General features: G+C 32.0%; 1 protein-coding gene across 1 annotated transcript; it reads left to right on the top strand.

The window, feature by feature from the left end:
- The first annotated feature begins 1,290 nt into the window (after positions 1-1,290).
- LOC110646125 (disease resistance protein RPV1-like) lies at positions 1,291-13,168 on the top strand. Its single transcript, XM_058148392.1, has 5 exons — positions 1,291-1,850; positions 1,940-3,041; positions 3,146-3,445; positions 3,534-4,502; positions 12,249-13,168. The coding sequence occupies exons 1-5, from the start codon at positions 1,357-1,359 to the stop codon at positions 13,026-13,028; spliced, it is 3,645 nt and encodes a 1,214-aa protein (XP_058004375.1). The 5' UTR covers positions 1,291-1,356; the 3' UTR covers positions 13,029-13,168.
- The last annotated feature ends 3,307 nt before the right edge of the window (positions 13,169-16,475 follow it).

The following is a 16,475-nucleotide window of genomic DNA, read 5'->3' as shown; positions in this document are numbered from 1 at the left end:
CAAGTTCGAATTCAAAATTAGACTAAAATCAATTTAAATAAATCTAGTTTGAACTGGACGAAAACTGTTTGGTCCAATTTGAGTTAAATTGATTTGTTTATTTAAAAAAAATAATTATTAAATTTAATAAAAATTGAATTAAATTGAAATTAAAATTAGTAGGATATTACGGTCCAATGGCAGTCCTCTAAACTGTTGAATTCGAATCTTCCATGCCTAAATACTTTATAGATGAAACTTTATTTTAATTGATTGAGTTTTGATTGGAGCTTGAATGTTTCATTTTACAGTTACAAAAAAAAAAAATTCGAGTAATATTACGGCTAAGCAATTGATCTTTTCAAAAAGTGACGATGCCACTAAACTTTTGTTAAGATGTAGAATATGTTCCGATTCTCTCAAGATATAATAGAATATGTACAAAATTTCAACCTGCCCACAGAGTTTTGGTTGGGTTTATGTTAAGGATTTTCTTGCTTAGGCTTCATGAACTCAAATATATACGATGGAAATATATGATTTTCACTGCTTGTATTTTGAATCCATATTAGACCATGTTTAGGCAAAAATTATCCATATATTAATCTCAAATCAATTAGCAAATACCGAAATAATTATAACTAATGACAATTTCCTATGCATTAGCTAATAACTATTTCTTTCAAAAAAAAAATCCTCCAATTCTTATATTTAAAAATCATTTAGGTTATATTTGGTAGAGCGTAATGCAATGCAATGTAATTAATTATATAATACAATCAAATTTGTAATGTAACGTAATGTATTTATCATTACATTTTTTTTTGTTGCAAAATAAAAATATAAATAATATATTGCAATGATAATTTTTATTTTAATATTTAATTTATTTATAATGTTAATAATAAGTGATAATAGTTACAGTGATTGGTAGTTTTGTGGTAGCGGTAATTAAGTGGTGGTCATAATGGTAGTTAGATGGTGGCAATGTGAGGTAGTGGTGGTGGTAGTGGTAGTGACCAGGTGATAATAGTGGTGACAATAGTTAAATAGTGATCAAGTTGTAACAGGATGATGGTGATGGTTGTGGTGGTAGTGGTATCGGTGATAGTGTAGTAGTACTGGTAGTAGTAGTGGTGGTGGTGGTAATGATGATAGTATTAATAATAAATAAAAAAAAATCAAAACAAATAATTATAATTATATGCATAAAATATAGCCTTATATCTTTGGGAAAAAATCCTTCAAAATATCTTGAAAGAAAGGGGAAATAGACCCAACTCTTTACCATCAAATAGGCTGTACAAAGCAAAAGTCTTAGTCTTCGCTTCTCCATTATCTCACTAAAGTTCTTTGTTTTTCAGTCACCAGATATTGATGGCTTCGTCTTCTTCTTCCTCTTCTTCTATCAATCCTCAGTGGAAGAAGTATGATGCGTTTATAAGTTTTAGAGGTGCAGACATCCGAAAAGGTTTTCTCAGTCATCTGTACGAAGCTTTGAGTAGAAAACAAATCTGCGCCTTCAAGGATGATAAACTTGACAGAGGACAAGAGATCTCACCAGCTCTCTTGAAAACAATTGAAAACTCAAGGGTTTCCATAGTCATTTTCTCAGAAAACTATGCCTATTCTCAATGGTGTTTGGATGAGCTTGTCAAGATTCTTGAATGCCAGGAAACTACAGGACAAATAGTATTACCAGTTTTTTACCAAGTAGATCCCTCAGACGTTCAAGACTTGACAGGAAGATTTGGGGATGCACTTGCTCAACATAAAAAAAATTTCAGAGACTGTTTAGAAAAGGTGGAGAGTTGGAGCTGTGCTTTGAAGGGAACGGCCAACATTTCAGGGTGGGATTCAAGAAATATTGAGTAAGACACTTATTTTCAATTGCTTCTATTTATTTATTTCTTCGTAATTCATTTTGAATTACTATTGTTTGGTCTTTATATGTGATCAGGTCTGAATCTAAACTAATTGAGGAAATTGTAAATGATATTGGCAAGAAATTAAATCACTTGTTTCCCAGTGTTTATGATGAAGATGGCTTTGTTGGAATTGATTCTCGTGTGAAGGAAGTTGAATCATTGTTATGTCTTGAGTCAGAAGATGTGCGTGTGATAGGAATTTGGGGAATGGGAGGTATTGGTAAGACAACTATTGCTGACAGAGTATTTAATGGAATTGCAAACAAATTTGAGAGTCAATGCTTTATTGCAAATGTCCGAGAAGAGTTAGAAAAGCGCACTCCAATTCAATTACGAGATGAAATCCTTGGCAAAATATTAGAGGGACAAAATTTTTATGTAGGCACACCATATACATTGCATCCTTTCATTAAAAGAAATCTTCATAATAGAAGAGTTCTTATTGTTCTTGATGATGTGGATGATTACTTGCACCTAAGAGACTTACTTGGAGGGTGGAATTTGTATGGTCCAGGAAGTAGAATCATTGTAACAAGCAGAGATAAGCAAGTGCTTGAAATTGTGGACTGCAAGAAATATATTTATAAGGTTGAGGAACTAAATGATTGTGAATCTCTTCAACTCTTTAGCTTGCACGCCTTCAAACAACCTCATCCCGCAGAAGGATACATGAAGCAGCTATCAGAGAGAGTGATAAGTTATACTCAAGGAGTTCCATTAGCCGTTAAAGTATTAGGCTGCAACCTTTATGGTAAAAGCGTGACAGAATGGGAAAGTGAGTTGAAAAAACTTGAAACTATTCCCAATAAGAAAATTCAGGGCATTCTGAGAAGAAGTTATGATGAACTAGATGACAATGAAAGGAGTATATTTCTGGATATTGCATGTTTTTTTAAAGGGGAAGATAAAGAGCGTGTAAAAAATATACTAGATTGCTGTGGTTTTTCTGCAGAAAGTGGAATACGTAGTCTGCTTGATAAGTCTCTCGTAACTATTTCCGAAAAGAAGGTGGGGATGCATGACTTACTACAACAAATGGGTAAGGATATTGTTTGCAAGGAAAATAAAGTGCCCAGAAAACGTAGCAGGTTGTGGGATGCCCAGGATATATATTATATACTGACAAAAGAAAAAGTAAGAACATGAATTGATTTTTTTTTTCATTTTTTTTTCTTTTCGTAAGAAAAGTAGTTTTGCATGTTTTATGCTAATTTTCATCGCTTAATTTTCTTTATCAGGGGGCTGAAAGTGTCGAAGCCATATCATTTGACATGTCAAAAATTAAAAATATGGAACTATGTCCTTCTGCCTTTGAGAAATTTTATAAGCTTAGATTGCTAAAATTTTACAATCCTGGTTCTGAGGAAATCAAGTTACATCTTCCTAAAGGCCTGAAATTTCTTCCAAATGAGCTGAGGTTTCTCTACTGGGATCAGTACCCTTTGAAATACTTGCCATCAAAATTTTGCCCTGAGAATCTTGTTGAATTGCATATGCAGAGTAGCCAACTCAAACAACTGTGGAACGAAGATGCTCCGGTATGCTTGAGCATGATTCTTTATGAAATTTTCTGTAGAAACTTCCGGATATTGAAACATATTCTTAACCTTTTCTTTGTCATTACAGTGTCTTGAAAACTTGAAATTTATGGACCTCAGCAACTCGAAACAACTGATCAAAATTCCAGACCCACTGAAATTCCCAAAACTTGAGATTGTTATTTTGAGAGGCTGTACGAGTTTGGTTGAAGTTTCCTCGTCTACTAAGTATCACAGCAAGATTATAGATCTAAATCTTGGAAACTGCAGAAAACTCTGCCATTTTCCAAGCTGCATTTATTTGACGAATGGTGTAAGTCTTTCTTTCTATGGTTGCTCAAAACTAGCTCATTTGCCAAGTGGCTTAGGCGAATTTAGATGTGTTGAGTATCTTAATCTCATCGGATGCACAAAGCTTGCGAGTCTTCCAAACAGCATATGCAATCTGAAATCTCTAAAACGGCTAGACATCTCACATTGTGTGAATCTCGATGGATTGCCAGAGAACTTGGGGGACTTGGAATCTCTGGAGAACCTGATTGCAACGAGAAGTGGCATTAAAAAACTGCCAGCTTCTGTCAATCAGTTGAAGGAATTAAAAATCTTGATCTGTGATGAAATTGACGGTTTGCTATTGCCTCCTTTGACAGGCTTGGCCTGTCTTTATTATCTTTCTCTCCAGGATTGTGGTATATCAGAAATTCCCAGTAACCTTGGCTCTTTAGGGTCATTGATATATTTAGTTTTAAGTGGAAATAATTTCAAAAGCATACCTACAAGCATCAAGCAATGTTCTGAGTTGAAAACACTTATGTTAAGCAATTGCAAGAGGCTTCAATTTTTGCCGGAGCTTCCATCAGCTCTTGAATGGGTAGATGCAGAAAATTGCACATCTCTGGAATTTGTATCAAGCACATTCATACAAGGATATATGAATTCCTATTTGGATTTGGATCTTAGCAAATGCATTAATTTGGATCAGAGCTCATTAATGGATTGTCTACTGCTCAAACTTCAAAGCATGGGACCACCAGAGGACCAATATTTGGACAAAGAGGTCAATTTCTTTCCCTCTAGTGTTATATGATTGCATAATTTGATTTAGATTCTGAATCCAAAAAATATAATCAAATTAATTTTAGGGATAATATCTAAAAAAGATTATGAAGTTTGAGGGTTTTTTGCCATTTGACCTCAAAATTTTTTTTAATAAAAATATCCTAAATTTTAAACTTTTTTATAATTGCACCCTGCCGTCTATTCCGTCGTTAATTTTAACAGTAAAAATGCCAAAAAAACCTCAAACTTTACCATTTTTTACAATTGCACCCTAAACTATTTTTAAATAAATATTCCTTGAACTTTGAAATTCCACTATTAGTTAGTTGCTCCATCAAATGCTACTAAAGGTGCTAGGTTAGCACTTCTAATCTTTAAATTAAAACTAATTAAACCCAATCCAAATAAAATAAACCATAATTGACCAATTAATACGTTTTGAGACAGTTAAGATGATTTGGTTGAGTTATTGAGATAGAATGTTGACGGTGGGTGAGGCTTAGTTTTCATAAGGATAGAGTTGGATTGGGCAGAATTAAGCATCACAGAAGTGATGGCTTGTCTGGGTGATAAAGTACTGAAACTTGTGTCAAATTTGCTAGAAATGAATTTTCTTTTTCTTTTTTCTGTTACTGTAAATAAATTAGTTTTAATTAGCATCAATTTAGGGATTAGAAATACTAACCTAACATCTCTGTTAACATTGAAAAAGGCAACTAACAATGGGTTTCATTGTAGTGAAGTTTAAACTTCAAGGTATATTTATTAAAAAAAACAATTTGGGGTACAATTGCAAAAAAAAACGAAGTTTGAGATTTTTTGTTACGCCCATCCTTCTAATTAAAACATGAGAAACCTAAAACTAAACTATAGTTTTCTATAAACAAGTGATCAACTAACTATAAATACCTCCTATAAACATAATTTTTCCCAAGTGACTAATTAAATATATTAATAAATCAATATATATATATTAAGACTAATATTATTTCATATCCAAATATTTAGAGAATTGGAAAAAGGAACATTGAAAGCAAGGAGAATAAAATTTTACCTACTTTGGACCGTACGTGAAGGCTGCCTACATACCTTCATTTTCAACAGGGAGGATCAGGTCCACGTAGTTCTTAATATTCCACCAAAAATTTAAGTAGGATTTCTCCTAAAATTTAGTCATTTCCTCCTTTTAAGGGCAGACAAATTAATATGATAACACCACAGCCCTCAACAGACGCAAACAAAAAAATTATTTATAAAATCCGTCATTTCTTATCTCAAAAGTTCACAAGCTACATAGGGTTAAACCAAACTTCAAATATTAGGTAATTTAGCATCTCAAATGAAGGCATGGCTTCTTAAAATCTATTGACCATATTCCAAACAAAGAAGAGGCAACAAGCTTGTTGTCCCATGATTATCAAATGTAATTTCACACGGTAGTCACTATAACCTTCCCTTCCCTCAAGACCATTAAACAACTTTTCTCACACTAAATAAATAAATAAAAATCCATGATGCATCAAATACCTAACTCATAGTGAGCTTACGCTGCAAATTGCTATGTGCTAAATTTTTCAGCCTAAGGATTGATTGAGTCAACTGGGAAAAGTACAATTTGAGAAGAAAGCAGAAAGGGATAGAGTAAAGACATAAGAAGAAAGGAAGCAGGTGAAGTGGTTAAAGAAAATTCTTCCGAAAAAAACATTCTACTCCAAATCGAATATCCCAAATTAGAAGAGTTAGAAATTAGATTCCATAAAGCATATGAATTTCTTATCTGCTATTGTCTCCATAGAGGGATTTTAATTTGGTGAATAGAGATTAAAAAAATTGTCAGTTAGGTCAATTAGCCTCAGCAATGTTATATCACAGACAATTCAAATCATCCAATCACCTTATAACTTTTAGGTTTAAACCATGCCTACACATTCTATTGAATGTACCAGTAGTATCTAATAGCAATCCAATCTAATTACGAATAACAACAGAAAGGAATAATATTAACATCTGATATACTTCAAACCATCCAAAATTTAGCACTTAATGAGCTGATCTAGTGGTTATTTTAAGTATCTAAAGTAATATAAGTAGAACCAGAAATTACAATTTCATTGCTGAAATTTCCCAATTATCAAATAAAAAGAAAAAAACTAAATTTAATGTAAACTACATAGCAACTTGAGGAAAAGATCATCCACAATAATATAATCAATGAATAACTAAAAAGAGTATCACAGCAAGAAAATTAAGAAATAAAAGGAGTATATCAAATTGATTCAATATAAAGAGAATATGGTGCATAGAACCGCCACACTTGTGCGAGAGTTGTAGCTTGATGCTGTACTTAAAGTGCAGCAAGTGCTGCACAAGGATTATTAAAAGTTTTGAAATATAAGCAAATCAAGATCTCGTTAAAATAAATAGGAACTCAATAGGCTACTAAACTATTTCAAAGTTTAAAATGCCCTTTTTTACATTTATCCTCCAAGATATTAAAAAACGTTGGGGCGTCCTCTACTAACGACGCGCTACATCGGAGCCCGAGTGTAGTGAGAAATATGCAAGGGTGTAGGGCGTTCACCGAAGGCGACACGCCATGCAGGCGCCCGGGTGTGGTGTTAAGTGAGCAAGGGTTCCCACATCATGTATGGGTGTGGGTAAAGAAGTTAGTCCATAGGACAGATGGTAGAACAGATAGTGGAACAGAACACAAGATAGATATAGAAAACAATAGAAGATATCATGGAAAGAGACCAATTAGGAAGGAGCAGTTTAGGAGGAGGATCAGGGTTTGTACTTGGAATGTTGGATTACTTACAGGAAAATTAATGGAGCTTGTGGATACCTTGAAAAGGAAAAGGGTGAATATTGCTTGCATTCAGGAGACTAAATGGGTAGGAGAGAAAAGTAAGGAAGTGGGTAATTCAAGGTACAAACTGTGGTTTACCGGAAAGGAGAGAAATAAGAACGGAGTGGGCATAATCATAGACAAGACATTGAAAGACGCAGTAATAGCTGTGAAAAGAGTAGGAGATAGAATTATATTAGTAAAGCTAGTACTAGAAGGAGAAACAATAAATATAGTTCGTGCTTATGCCCCACAAATAGGACTAGACAGTGAGAGTAAACAAAGGTTTTGGGAAGATATGGATGATTTAATACAAAGCATACCAAATGAAGAGAATGTTTTCATTGGTGGAGATTTGAATGGACATGTAGGAAGGGATATACAAGGTTATGAGAATGTTCATGGAGGTTTTGGTTTTGGAAGTAGAAATGAGGAGGGAAAAAGCATCCTGGATTTTGCTATGGCATACGACCTAATGCTAGCAAATACCTACTTTATAAAAAGAGAGTCGCATTTAGTGACTTTCAAAAGTGGGCAACATAGAAGCCAAATCGACTTCCTCTTAACCAGGAAGACAAATAGAGCTTTATGCAAGGATTGCAAGGTCATTCCAGGAGAGGCTTTAACAAGTCAACATCGGCTGGTGGTCTTGGATGTCAAGTTTAGGAACAATTCAAGTAAGGTCAGAAGAAATAGTGTAGCTCGAACAAAGTGGTGGGAGTTCAAAGGAGTAAAGCAAGTGAAGTTCAAAAATGAGCTTCTCGAGTCTGAAGTATGGAAGCTGGATATGGAGGCCAATGATATGTGAATACAGATGGCATCAAATATTAGAGAAGTAGCTAGAAAAGTACTTGGAGAGTCTAAAGGACATGGACCACCCTCAAAAGAGAGATGGTGGTGGAATGAGGAAATACAAAAGGCAGTGAAGAGAAAAAGGGAATGGTATAAGAAATTACCTAAATGTGATAATAATGAGGCATATGAACAGTACAAGATAGCAAAGAAAGAGGCAAAAAAGGCAGTTAGTCAAGCAAGAGCACAGGCCTTTGAAAAGTTATATGAGAAACTTGGAACTAAAGAAGGGGAGAAAGATATTTATAGATTAGCAAGGAGGAGAGAAAGGAAATGTCAAGATCTCAATCAAGTTAGGTGCATTAAAGATAAAGAAGGAAAAGTGTTGGTGAAAGATGAGGACATTAAAGAAAGATGGAGAAATTATTTTAATTATCTCTTTAATAATAGTCAAAATGGTAATAGCGTGAATATAGATTATAGAACAATAGAAAAGAATGTGAATTATACTAGGAGGATTAGATCTTTAGAAGTAAAGGAAGCAGTTAAGAGAATAAAAGTGGGTAAAGCCTGTGGACCCGATGAAATACCAATTGAAGTGTGAAAGTGTTTGGGAGATATGGGAGTGGCATGGTTAACTAAATTATTTAATAAAATTCTAAACTCAAAGAAAATGCTTGATGAATGGAGGAGGAGTATCTTAGTACCTATTTTTAAAAATAAGGGAGACATACAGAGTTGCTCAAACTATAGGGGAATTAAACTCATGAGCCATACTATGAAGTTGTGGGAGAGAGTTGTGGAGCATCGACTACGTCATGATACTTCTATCTCTTTCAATCAATTTGGTTTCATGCCCGGTCGTTCAACTATGGAAGCGATTTTTCTCATTAGAAGCTTGATGAAGAAATATAGAGATGTGAATAAAGATTTGCATATGGTTTTTATTGATTTGGAGAAGGCTTATGATAGTGTTCCAAGAGAGGTCTTATGGAATATGTTAGAACAAAAGATGGTATCTATTAGGTACATACAAGTATTGAAAGATATGTATGAAGGAGCAACTACTATTGTACGCACGGTGGGAGGGGACACAAGAGATTTTCCGATCTCAATTGGATTACACCAAAGATCAGCCATAAGCCCTTACCTTTTTACATTAGTTTTAGATGAATTGACGAAACATATACAAGAGAGTATTCCTTGGTGCATGATGTTTGTGGATGATATTGTTCTGATAGATGAGACACGAGAAGGAGTCAATAGAAAGTTAGAGTTTTGGAGAAGTGCTCTAGAATCAAAGGATTTTAAGTTAAGTAGAACGAAGACATAATACATGCATTGCAAGTTCAGTGAAGGCCAAACTAGTGATAGGGAAGGAGTTAGTTTGAATGGAGTGGTACTGTCCCAAAGTAATCACTTTAAATATCTAGGCTCAGTCCTTCAAGTAGATGGGGGATGTGAGGAAGATGTTAGTCATAGGATTAAAGCCGGATGGTTAAAGTGGAGACGTGCCACGGGAGTTTTATGTGATCGTAAGATTCCTAATAAGTTGAAAGGAAAATTTTACCGTACAGCCATACGACCGGCTATGTTATATGGTAGTGAGTGTTGGGCACTGAAAGAGTCATGTGCGTCTAAAATAAGAGTTGCAGAGATGAGAATGTTAAGGTGGATGAGTGGCCATACTAGACTAGATAAAGTTCATAATGAGAGTATTAGAGAAAAGGTAGGAGTGGTGCCAATTGAAGATAAGTTGAGAGAAGGGAGATTGAGGTGGTTTGGTCATGCGAAGCGTAAAAATACGGAGGCTCCAATTAGACAAGTAGAGCACATTATGTTAGAGGATAGAAAGAAAAAAAGGGGTAGACCTAAATTGACTTGGAGGAGAGTAGTACAACATGACCTAAAAGCATTACACATTTCTGAGGATTTAACCCAAAATCGTTTAGAGTGGAGAAAGCGAATCCATATAGCCGACCCCAAATTTTTGGAATAAAGGCTTAGTTGAGTTGAGTTGTATCCTCCAAGATATTAAATCATCATCCCATCCCCTTCCATACATAGCATCATACAATTTAAATCATTAAATTAGTCAGAATTTCACCAAGTGCAAGTTAACTTTATAACAACCCAATTAATTTTCCTTCAATTAAATTTCAATTTAATTCATCCCAATAATACTGAATATAAAATTATCACAGCCTAAAAACCATATATGTAGGTTTACCTTTGCCAAATACCCGTCAAAAGCGCTTGAAAGTTTCTCAAAAACACTAGTGAGGTTGATAGAAGAGTAAATTTTGCCAGAGTTGAAGTTGCAAAGCTTTGATCTCCTGTTTCGCTTTTCCCTACTGTACATAAATAAGAGCTGAAAATGAGGCTTGAGGGAATATGACTAGTAGCTGGAGGAAATGAGGGAGCTGATGGGAGGTACGGTTGGAGTCAGAATGGCTGCTGGTGACAAGGTATAGTTGCTGCCCCTGAATTCCTCCTTTAATTTTTGCTGTTTTCAATCGGAGAAAATCAAGAATCCCACAATTTAGGGAGTAAAGAAGAAGAGGTAAAGACTTGGTGATGGAAAGCACCACAAGATTTGAAGGATTTCACCAGAGAAATAAAAAATGGTTGGATTCTAAGTTGGGCGTTGAAGATTCTCCCTCCCCAGTTTCTATTTTCCAAACCCCCAAATTTTGATTCTCCCCCTTAATTCTTCCCCCCCCCCCCCCCCACCCCCCATTTGAAGGATTTCACCAGAAAAATAAAAAATGGTTGGATTCTAAGTTGGGCGTTGAAGATTCTCCCTCCCCAGTTTCTATTTTCCAAACCCCAAATTTTGATTCTCCCCTTAATTCTTCTCCCCACCCAAAACCTGTTGAAGAAACCAGCTCCCCCTATTTATTTATTTATTTATTTATTTATAGAACCTGTTAAAGAAAGCAGCTCATGTGAGTCACTGGATCAGTTGTGCCACTTCTTTTAAATAAATTTCATTTTGGTCCTTCAATTCTTCTAAAAGTTAATTTCTCATTCAAAAGCTCATAAACTATTTATTTCTTTTTTTTTAAGCTACTAGAAAAGTCTATCACGTATCACGTGATTCTCAGCTGCCAGCTGCCCATTAAAGAAAAATATCTCTTTGGATCTTTGAATTCTCTAAAATTATATTTTTTACCTCAAAACTTCTAAAATTTTCATTTCAAATCCAAGTTCAAATTAAATTTTTCTCCCAAAACTTTATAAATTTTATTTTCATTCAAATAATAATCATATTTAATATTTTTTTAAAAAATTAGGATGTTACATTTTTTTTTAGACATTTCCTATGTTGACGTGGCAAAGTCTATTAGAATTAACGGTAGAATAGACGATAGGATACAATTGTAAAAAAATTCAAAATTTAAGATATTTTTATTAAAAAAAATTGGGATAAAATTACAAAAAATTTCAAAGTTTAGAATTTTTTTAAAGATATCACCCCTTAATTTTATGAGTTTAGTTTTGTTTACCCTCTAAATTATTCGGTTTGATTTGGAAATTTAAAAAAAAAATAAAAACTTTGGTTTATAATTTATTTGATTCGGTTTTAAGACATCAAAAACCCAATTGTTTAATATATATATATATATATATATATATATATATATATATATATATATATATATATTATCAAAGTACGTGTTTTGGTTTAAACTGAAGTCATAATAGATGTTTAAAAGGTTTATGTTTTTGCACTACTTTTTATATAGTATTGTATCATAATATTATAATCTATCATATATATATGAATTCTTTAACTTTCTTATACATTAAAAAAAAAAATTGCTACTTTTGAATTTGGTCAGCATATTGCTCTGTTTTGTCTGTTCTACGGGTTCCTATACTTGTTTCCTGACAACTTCTTTGGATCTGAGTCTTTTGAAATGAGATAACATTAAGAGCACCTGTTTACACGTATTCTCTTATTGAAAATATGAGTTCCACCTCATTATATATATAAGTATTATTTGATTTAGAATTTTTCAATTTGGTTTTTATAAGTTTTTCTAAATCAGACCATCTCTATATATATGTAAGTGATTTTTTTTTTTTCTTTTTTTACAGGCTGATGCAACGAAGTTTGATTGCCTAGAATGTTTATGCATTGCGAGAAGTGAAGTGCCAAAATGGATGATGTACAAAAATGATAATGGATCTTCATTGTCATTCTCTCTCACAACACCCCATGCTACCGACTTCATTAAGATTGCTTTTTGTGCTCTATTCGCACCCAAAGTTAATGATTCTCGTAATTTATTCATGGCTATTTCATGCAAATACCGCTTCATAACTGAGTCTGGAGATAGCCTCGATGTGAATTCCTCTTGCTCAAAGTTCAATATAAATGACATTTCCCTCTGGTATTCCACCATTCATTTTAATTCTAAGAAATTCCGTATCAGAGAGGCCTCATTTCAATTCTATGGTAGAACCGATCAAAGAGAATTTATTAGCGAGGTCATACACAAGTGTGGAGTCCATCTACTGTTTGATCATAACTTGGAAGACGATGATGATGATGGTAATGATAGAAAAAGACTGTCAGCGATGGTGGGCTATGAACGGGCCGATGACGAGGGGTTGTTCTTTACTCACTTTTCTGGAATGTCGGATCAAGTTCCTGAGGATGATTATGAGCAATATCCAGAGAGGCATGAGTTTAAAGGTTTTGATTTAAATTTCGCATTATCTTTTTTATTCACCTTAGTTATCTGCCTGGCCGCTAATTCAGATCAAACCAAAGCCCAACCGACCCGGATGATCTTTGCTTTGATGCTCATTTATGTATGTTTGAAGCTACTTTCCTTCAACTCTTCTCTGTCTCTTCATGGAATGCGCAACTAAACTTGGTGTTGAAGAAATTTTGTTTTTATAAAATAATGTCTTTACTTGTAAGGAGAGAAATGAAAACTTGATTTTAAAATTTTATGTATAAATTGAGAATTATGTATTTGTAAATTATAACACTATTAAGCTAAGTCTGCTATTGCTGGATGTATTTTATTTTATTTTTTGGTTGTGGGTGCCTTATAACTAGGCAAAAGAAGTACACACTATAGAGTAGAGATTTTCCAATTCTTCATCATCCTATGCTGCCAGAGAATAAGAAAAGCTTGGCCATTGAATAAGAAACTATATTCAAAGGCAGAAATATACTTTTAAAACTTGGGTGGGGGTTTGGGGGGCAAAAATTAAATTTATAATGGAAAGCTTGTTCAGGTTGTAGGAAAATTTATAAATAACTTATGCTTAATTTCATCTCCATACTTGTTGAGAATGTTTAATTTAATTATTTTATTTTTTAGTTTTACTTTAAGTTTAATTTGGCTAAAAAATAAATAAAATTTAGAAATTGAATATCTTATTTTTGGACTAAATTAAAAAATTAATAAATTTAGCTCAAAAATAAAAAAAATTGAGGTTTTTAATTTTATATAAATTAAAACATCAAGAAATTTAATTCAAAAATTTTAATTTTTAGACTAAATTATGTTAAAAATAGTGAAACTTGTGACTAACTTGGAAAAGAAAAATTAAAAATGAGTTAAACTGTGTATCTCGATAAGTATATGTATAAAATTGAATATTTAGCCATTTGTAAATTTTGAAGGGACATTAATATAGTTTTTTTTTTTTTTAATAAAAAGACACTAATGTAAAATATGTCAATAAATTAAATATATAATTTTTAAAATTTGGGGCTATGGCTCATATACACGCAAATAAAAATTAAATTATAAAAATTAGGTTATAAAAATAAGACACTTAGCTTAATAATAAAATGTCACATGATATATTAAAAGACTAAAATTAACACAATTTAAAAATAATTATTTTATTAACTGACTTAATGATAAAAATTATGTCAAAAAATAAGATTTTTACTCTTAAATTTAATTGATGAATTGATACATAAATTTGATAATTTTGGTCATATTTATTGGCAAAATTTAGGTATCATTCTATTATTAATGGTAAAAAATATTTTGCTTTTTCGATTTTTACATTTATAGCAATTTTTTTTTCTGTTTTATCTTAATTTAAATGTTAATCATTTTTGTAGCACAAATTCAAAATTAAATAAATTAGATGGTTAAAATTGTGCCACGTAAAAGAATTTAAAATCAAAATTAATTTTGAAATATGAAAAATTAATCTTTAAAATTAAATAAAAAATTATCTGTAATTATAAAATGTCTAAAAATAAATATATTAAATTAAATAACTATAGAATACACCAATAAATATTTGATAAAACTATGTCTCTTGATCAAGAAGTGGAGGTCAATATAAGGCTGTTACAGCCTTCGAACAACAAAAAGCAAAATTTTATATTGTGAATGATAGAATTTTCTTTTAAATAATTTTTAGGTATCTTTTTTATAATGAGTTAATATTCTCTAATATGTAAAATTATTAATTTAAAATTTATTTTAATTTATATATGTGAAGGTAATATCTAAATAAATTGTTAAAACAATGTTATTATAATTATTATTATTTTTAATGGCGCTAACAGTCCCAGCCATGCAGCTCACGAGACAATTACATATCATTAAAAACTAATTATCACTGATTAACCATTTATGAATTTTCTTTTTAGACAAATCTTATCATGATCCAGCCCAAGGCAGATTTATAATCAAATCAGTTGTTTAATTGAAAATTGAAAGAATAGAATTAGTGTAAATTAAATTAATTTAAATTGATTTTGAATGGAAATAAATCAATTAATTTAATTTTGAGTCTGATATTTTTATTTTTAAAATAAAAAATTAAAAAAATTCAACTATTAAACTTCATCAAAACTAAAATCAAATTGAATACGATTCTTCAATCTTAAATCAAAATCATTAATTTTGACCAAAAACCTGCAACTAACCTTCTGAACTTTTTCCGGCCAAGGCTCCAATAGCAAAATTGTCTTCATTATTTTCTGGTTCCAAAATTCCAACCTTTATTTTTATAATTGATAAAATATTTATTTATTTTTTTTTTCGATTGATTGAATTTCTACTTTGGGGTTTGAATTTCAAACCTTAAAATTATAATTTTATTGTTTTACAAATAGTTATAATATTATTAAATAACTATTTATTATTTATTTTAATTAAATTTATTATATTTTTAATCCAAACTTTAATTTTTGGCACAATTATTCCAGATTTAAAATTTGTAAAAAAAATTATTCAAAATTGAAAACTAATTTGGAGAGAGAGTGTGCTACTGCTAATGCTAGGTGATATTTTTTTTATAAGAAAAGACACAATTCATTAATTGGAATTTTATTATTAATTATTAGATAATAATTAACATTGTTTTAACGTTTGTTTGGATATTTCCTGTTTAGATGACCCCTTACAAGGTAGCAATCCAAGTGCTATAAGTCAAAGGGATATAGGTAGGATACTGGCCTATTAAGCTATTCTCACTCAGTGCCAACATTTTTTACCATTCTTCATCACTAAGTCCTTTCATCATCTTCCTTTCTCATAGGATGGCAACGAGTTGAGTTTTTGCAAATGGTCAATCCTATCGAACCCTAATAAGATGGGTTTAGGTGGTATATAATCAAGTTTGAAACGAATTCAGATTTGAAATTTAATACCCGTGACGAGTTCGGATCGAGTTCAAATTTTATATGTTGGATATCCCTTATCCGAACCCGTATAAACTCGTGTCGGCGACACACGACCAATGACGAAGTTCCGATAAAATGAAAATGAAAAAGCCACTGTTGCGTGGTCTCATGACTGCATGATGTTTTATTCATAATTACTGCATTGCCATCGATTTCTTGGATCTTAAATGGCTCTTGCTTTAAGCCAAATCATTAGCTGATGTAAATTTTGATTTTATTTACTCATGTGCCTCGTTTGGCCAAAATTACTAAAGAGCCATCCATCATATGTTCCATGGAGTTTTCGTTAAAATTACAATGTCATCATGTCATGTGAAGATTGTAACACTCCAAAATTTTAAATTTTATTATTTTATGAGTATTATTAATATTTTAATTTTAATTAAATTTTAAGAAATTATTTAAGATTTTTCGGATTTTAAAAATCGGGTTTGATTTTTCGAAAATATAAACTTTGATGATTTTTAAAAATTAATTTAAAGACCACATGGCAAAACTAAAAATATATTTGGAGTCTACGAATTTTTCTGAGTTTTCTGAAATTTTTTTCGGAATTTTTGGACCTCGTTTTCGGTCCCAAGGCAGAGTAAAAATTCAAAATTTTGTATCCTGAATCGAATCGGCCCGGATCGGACCGGTCGAATCGGACC

This window comes from Hevea brasiliensis, chromosome 6 (genome assembly GCF_030052815.1).
Source record: "Hevea brasiliensis isolate MT/VB/25A 57/8 chromosome 6, ASM3005281v1, whole genome shotgun sequence".
In the NCBI taxonomy this organism is placed as follows: Eukaryota; Viridiplantae; Streptophyta; class Magnoliopsida; order Malpighiales; family Euphorbiaceae; genus Hevea; species Hevea brasiliensis.
Note: the sequence above shows the minus strand (reverse complement) of the source record. Positions and strands in the feature narration are given on the sequence as shown.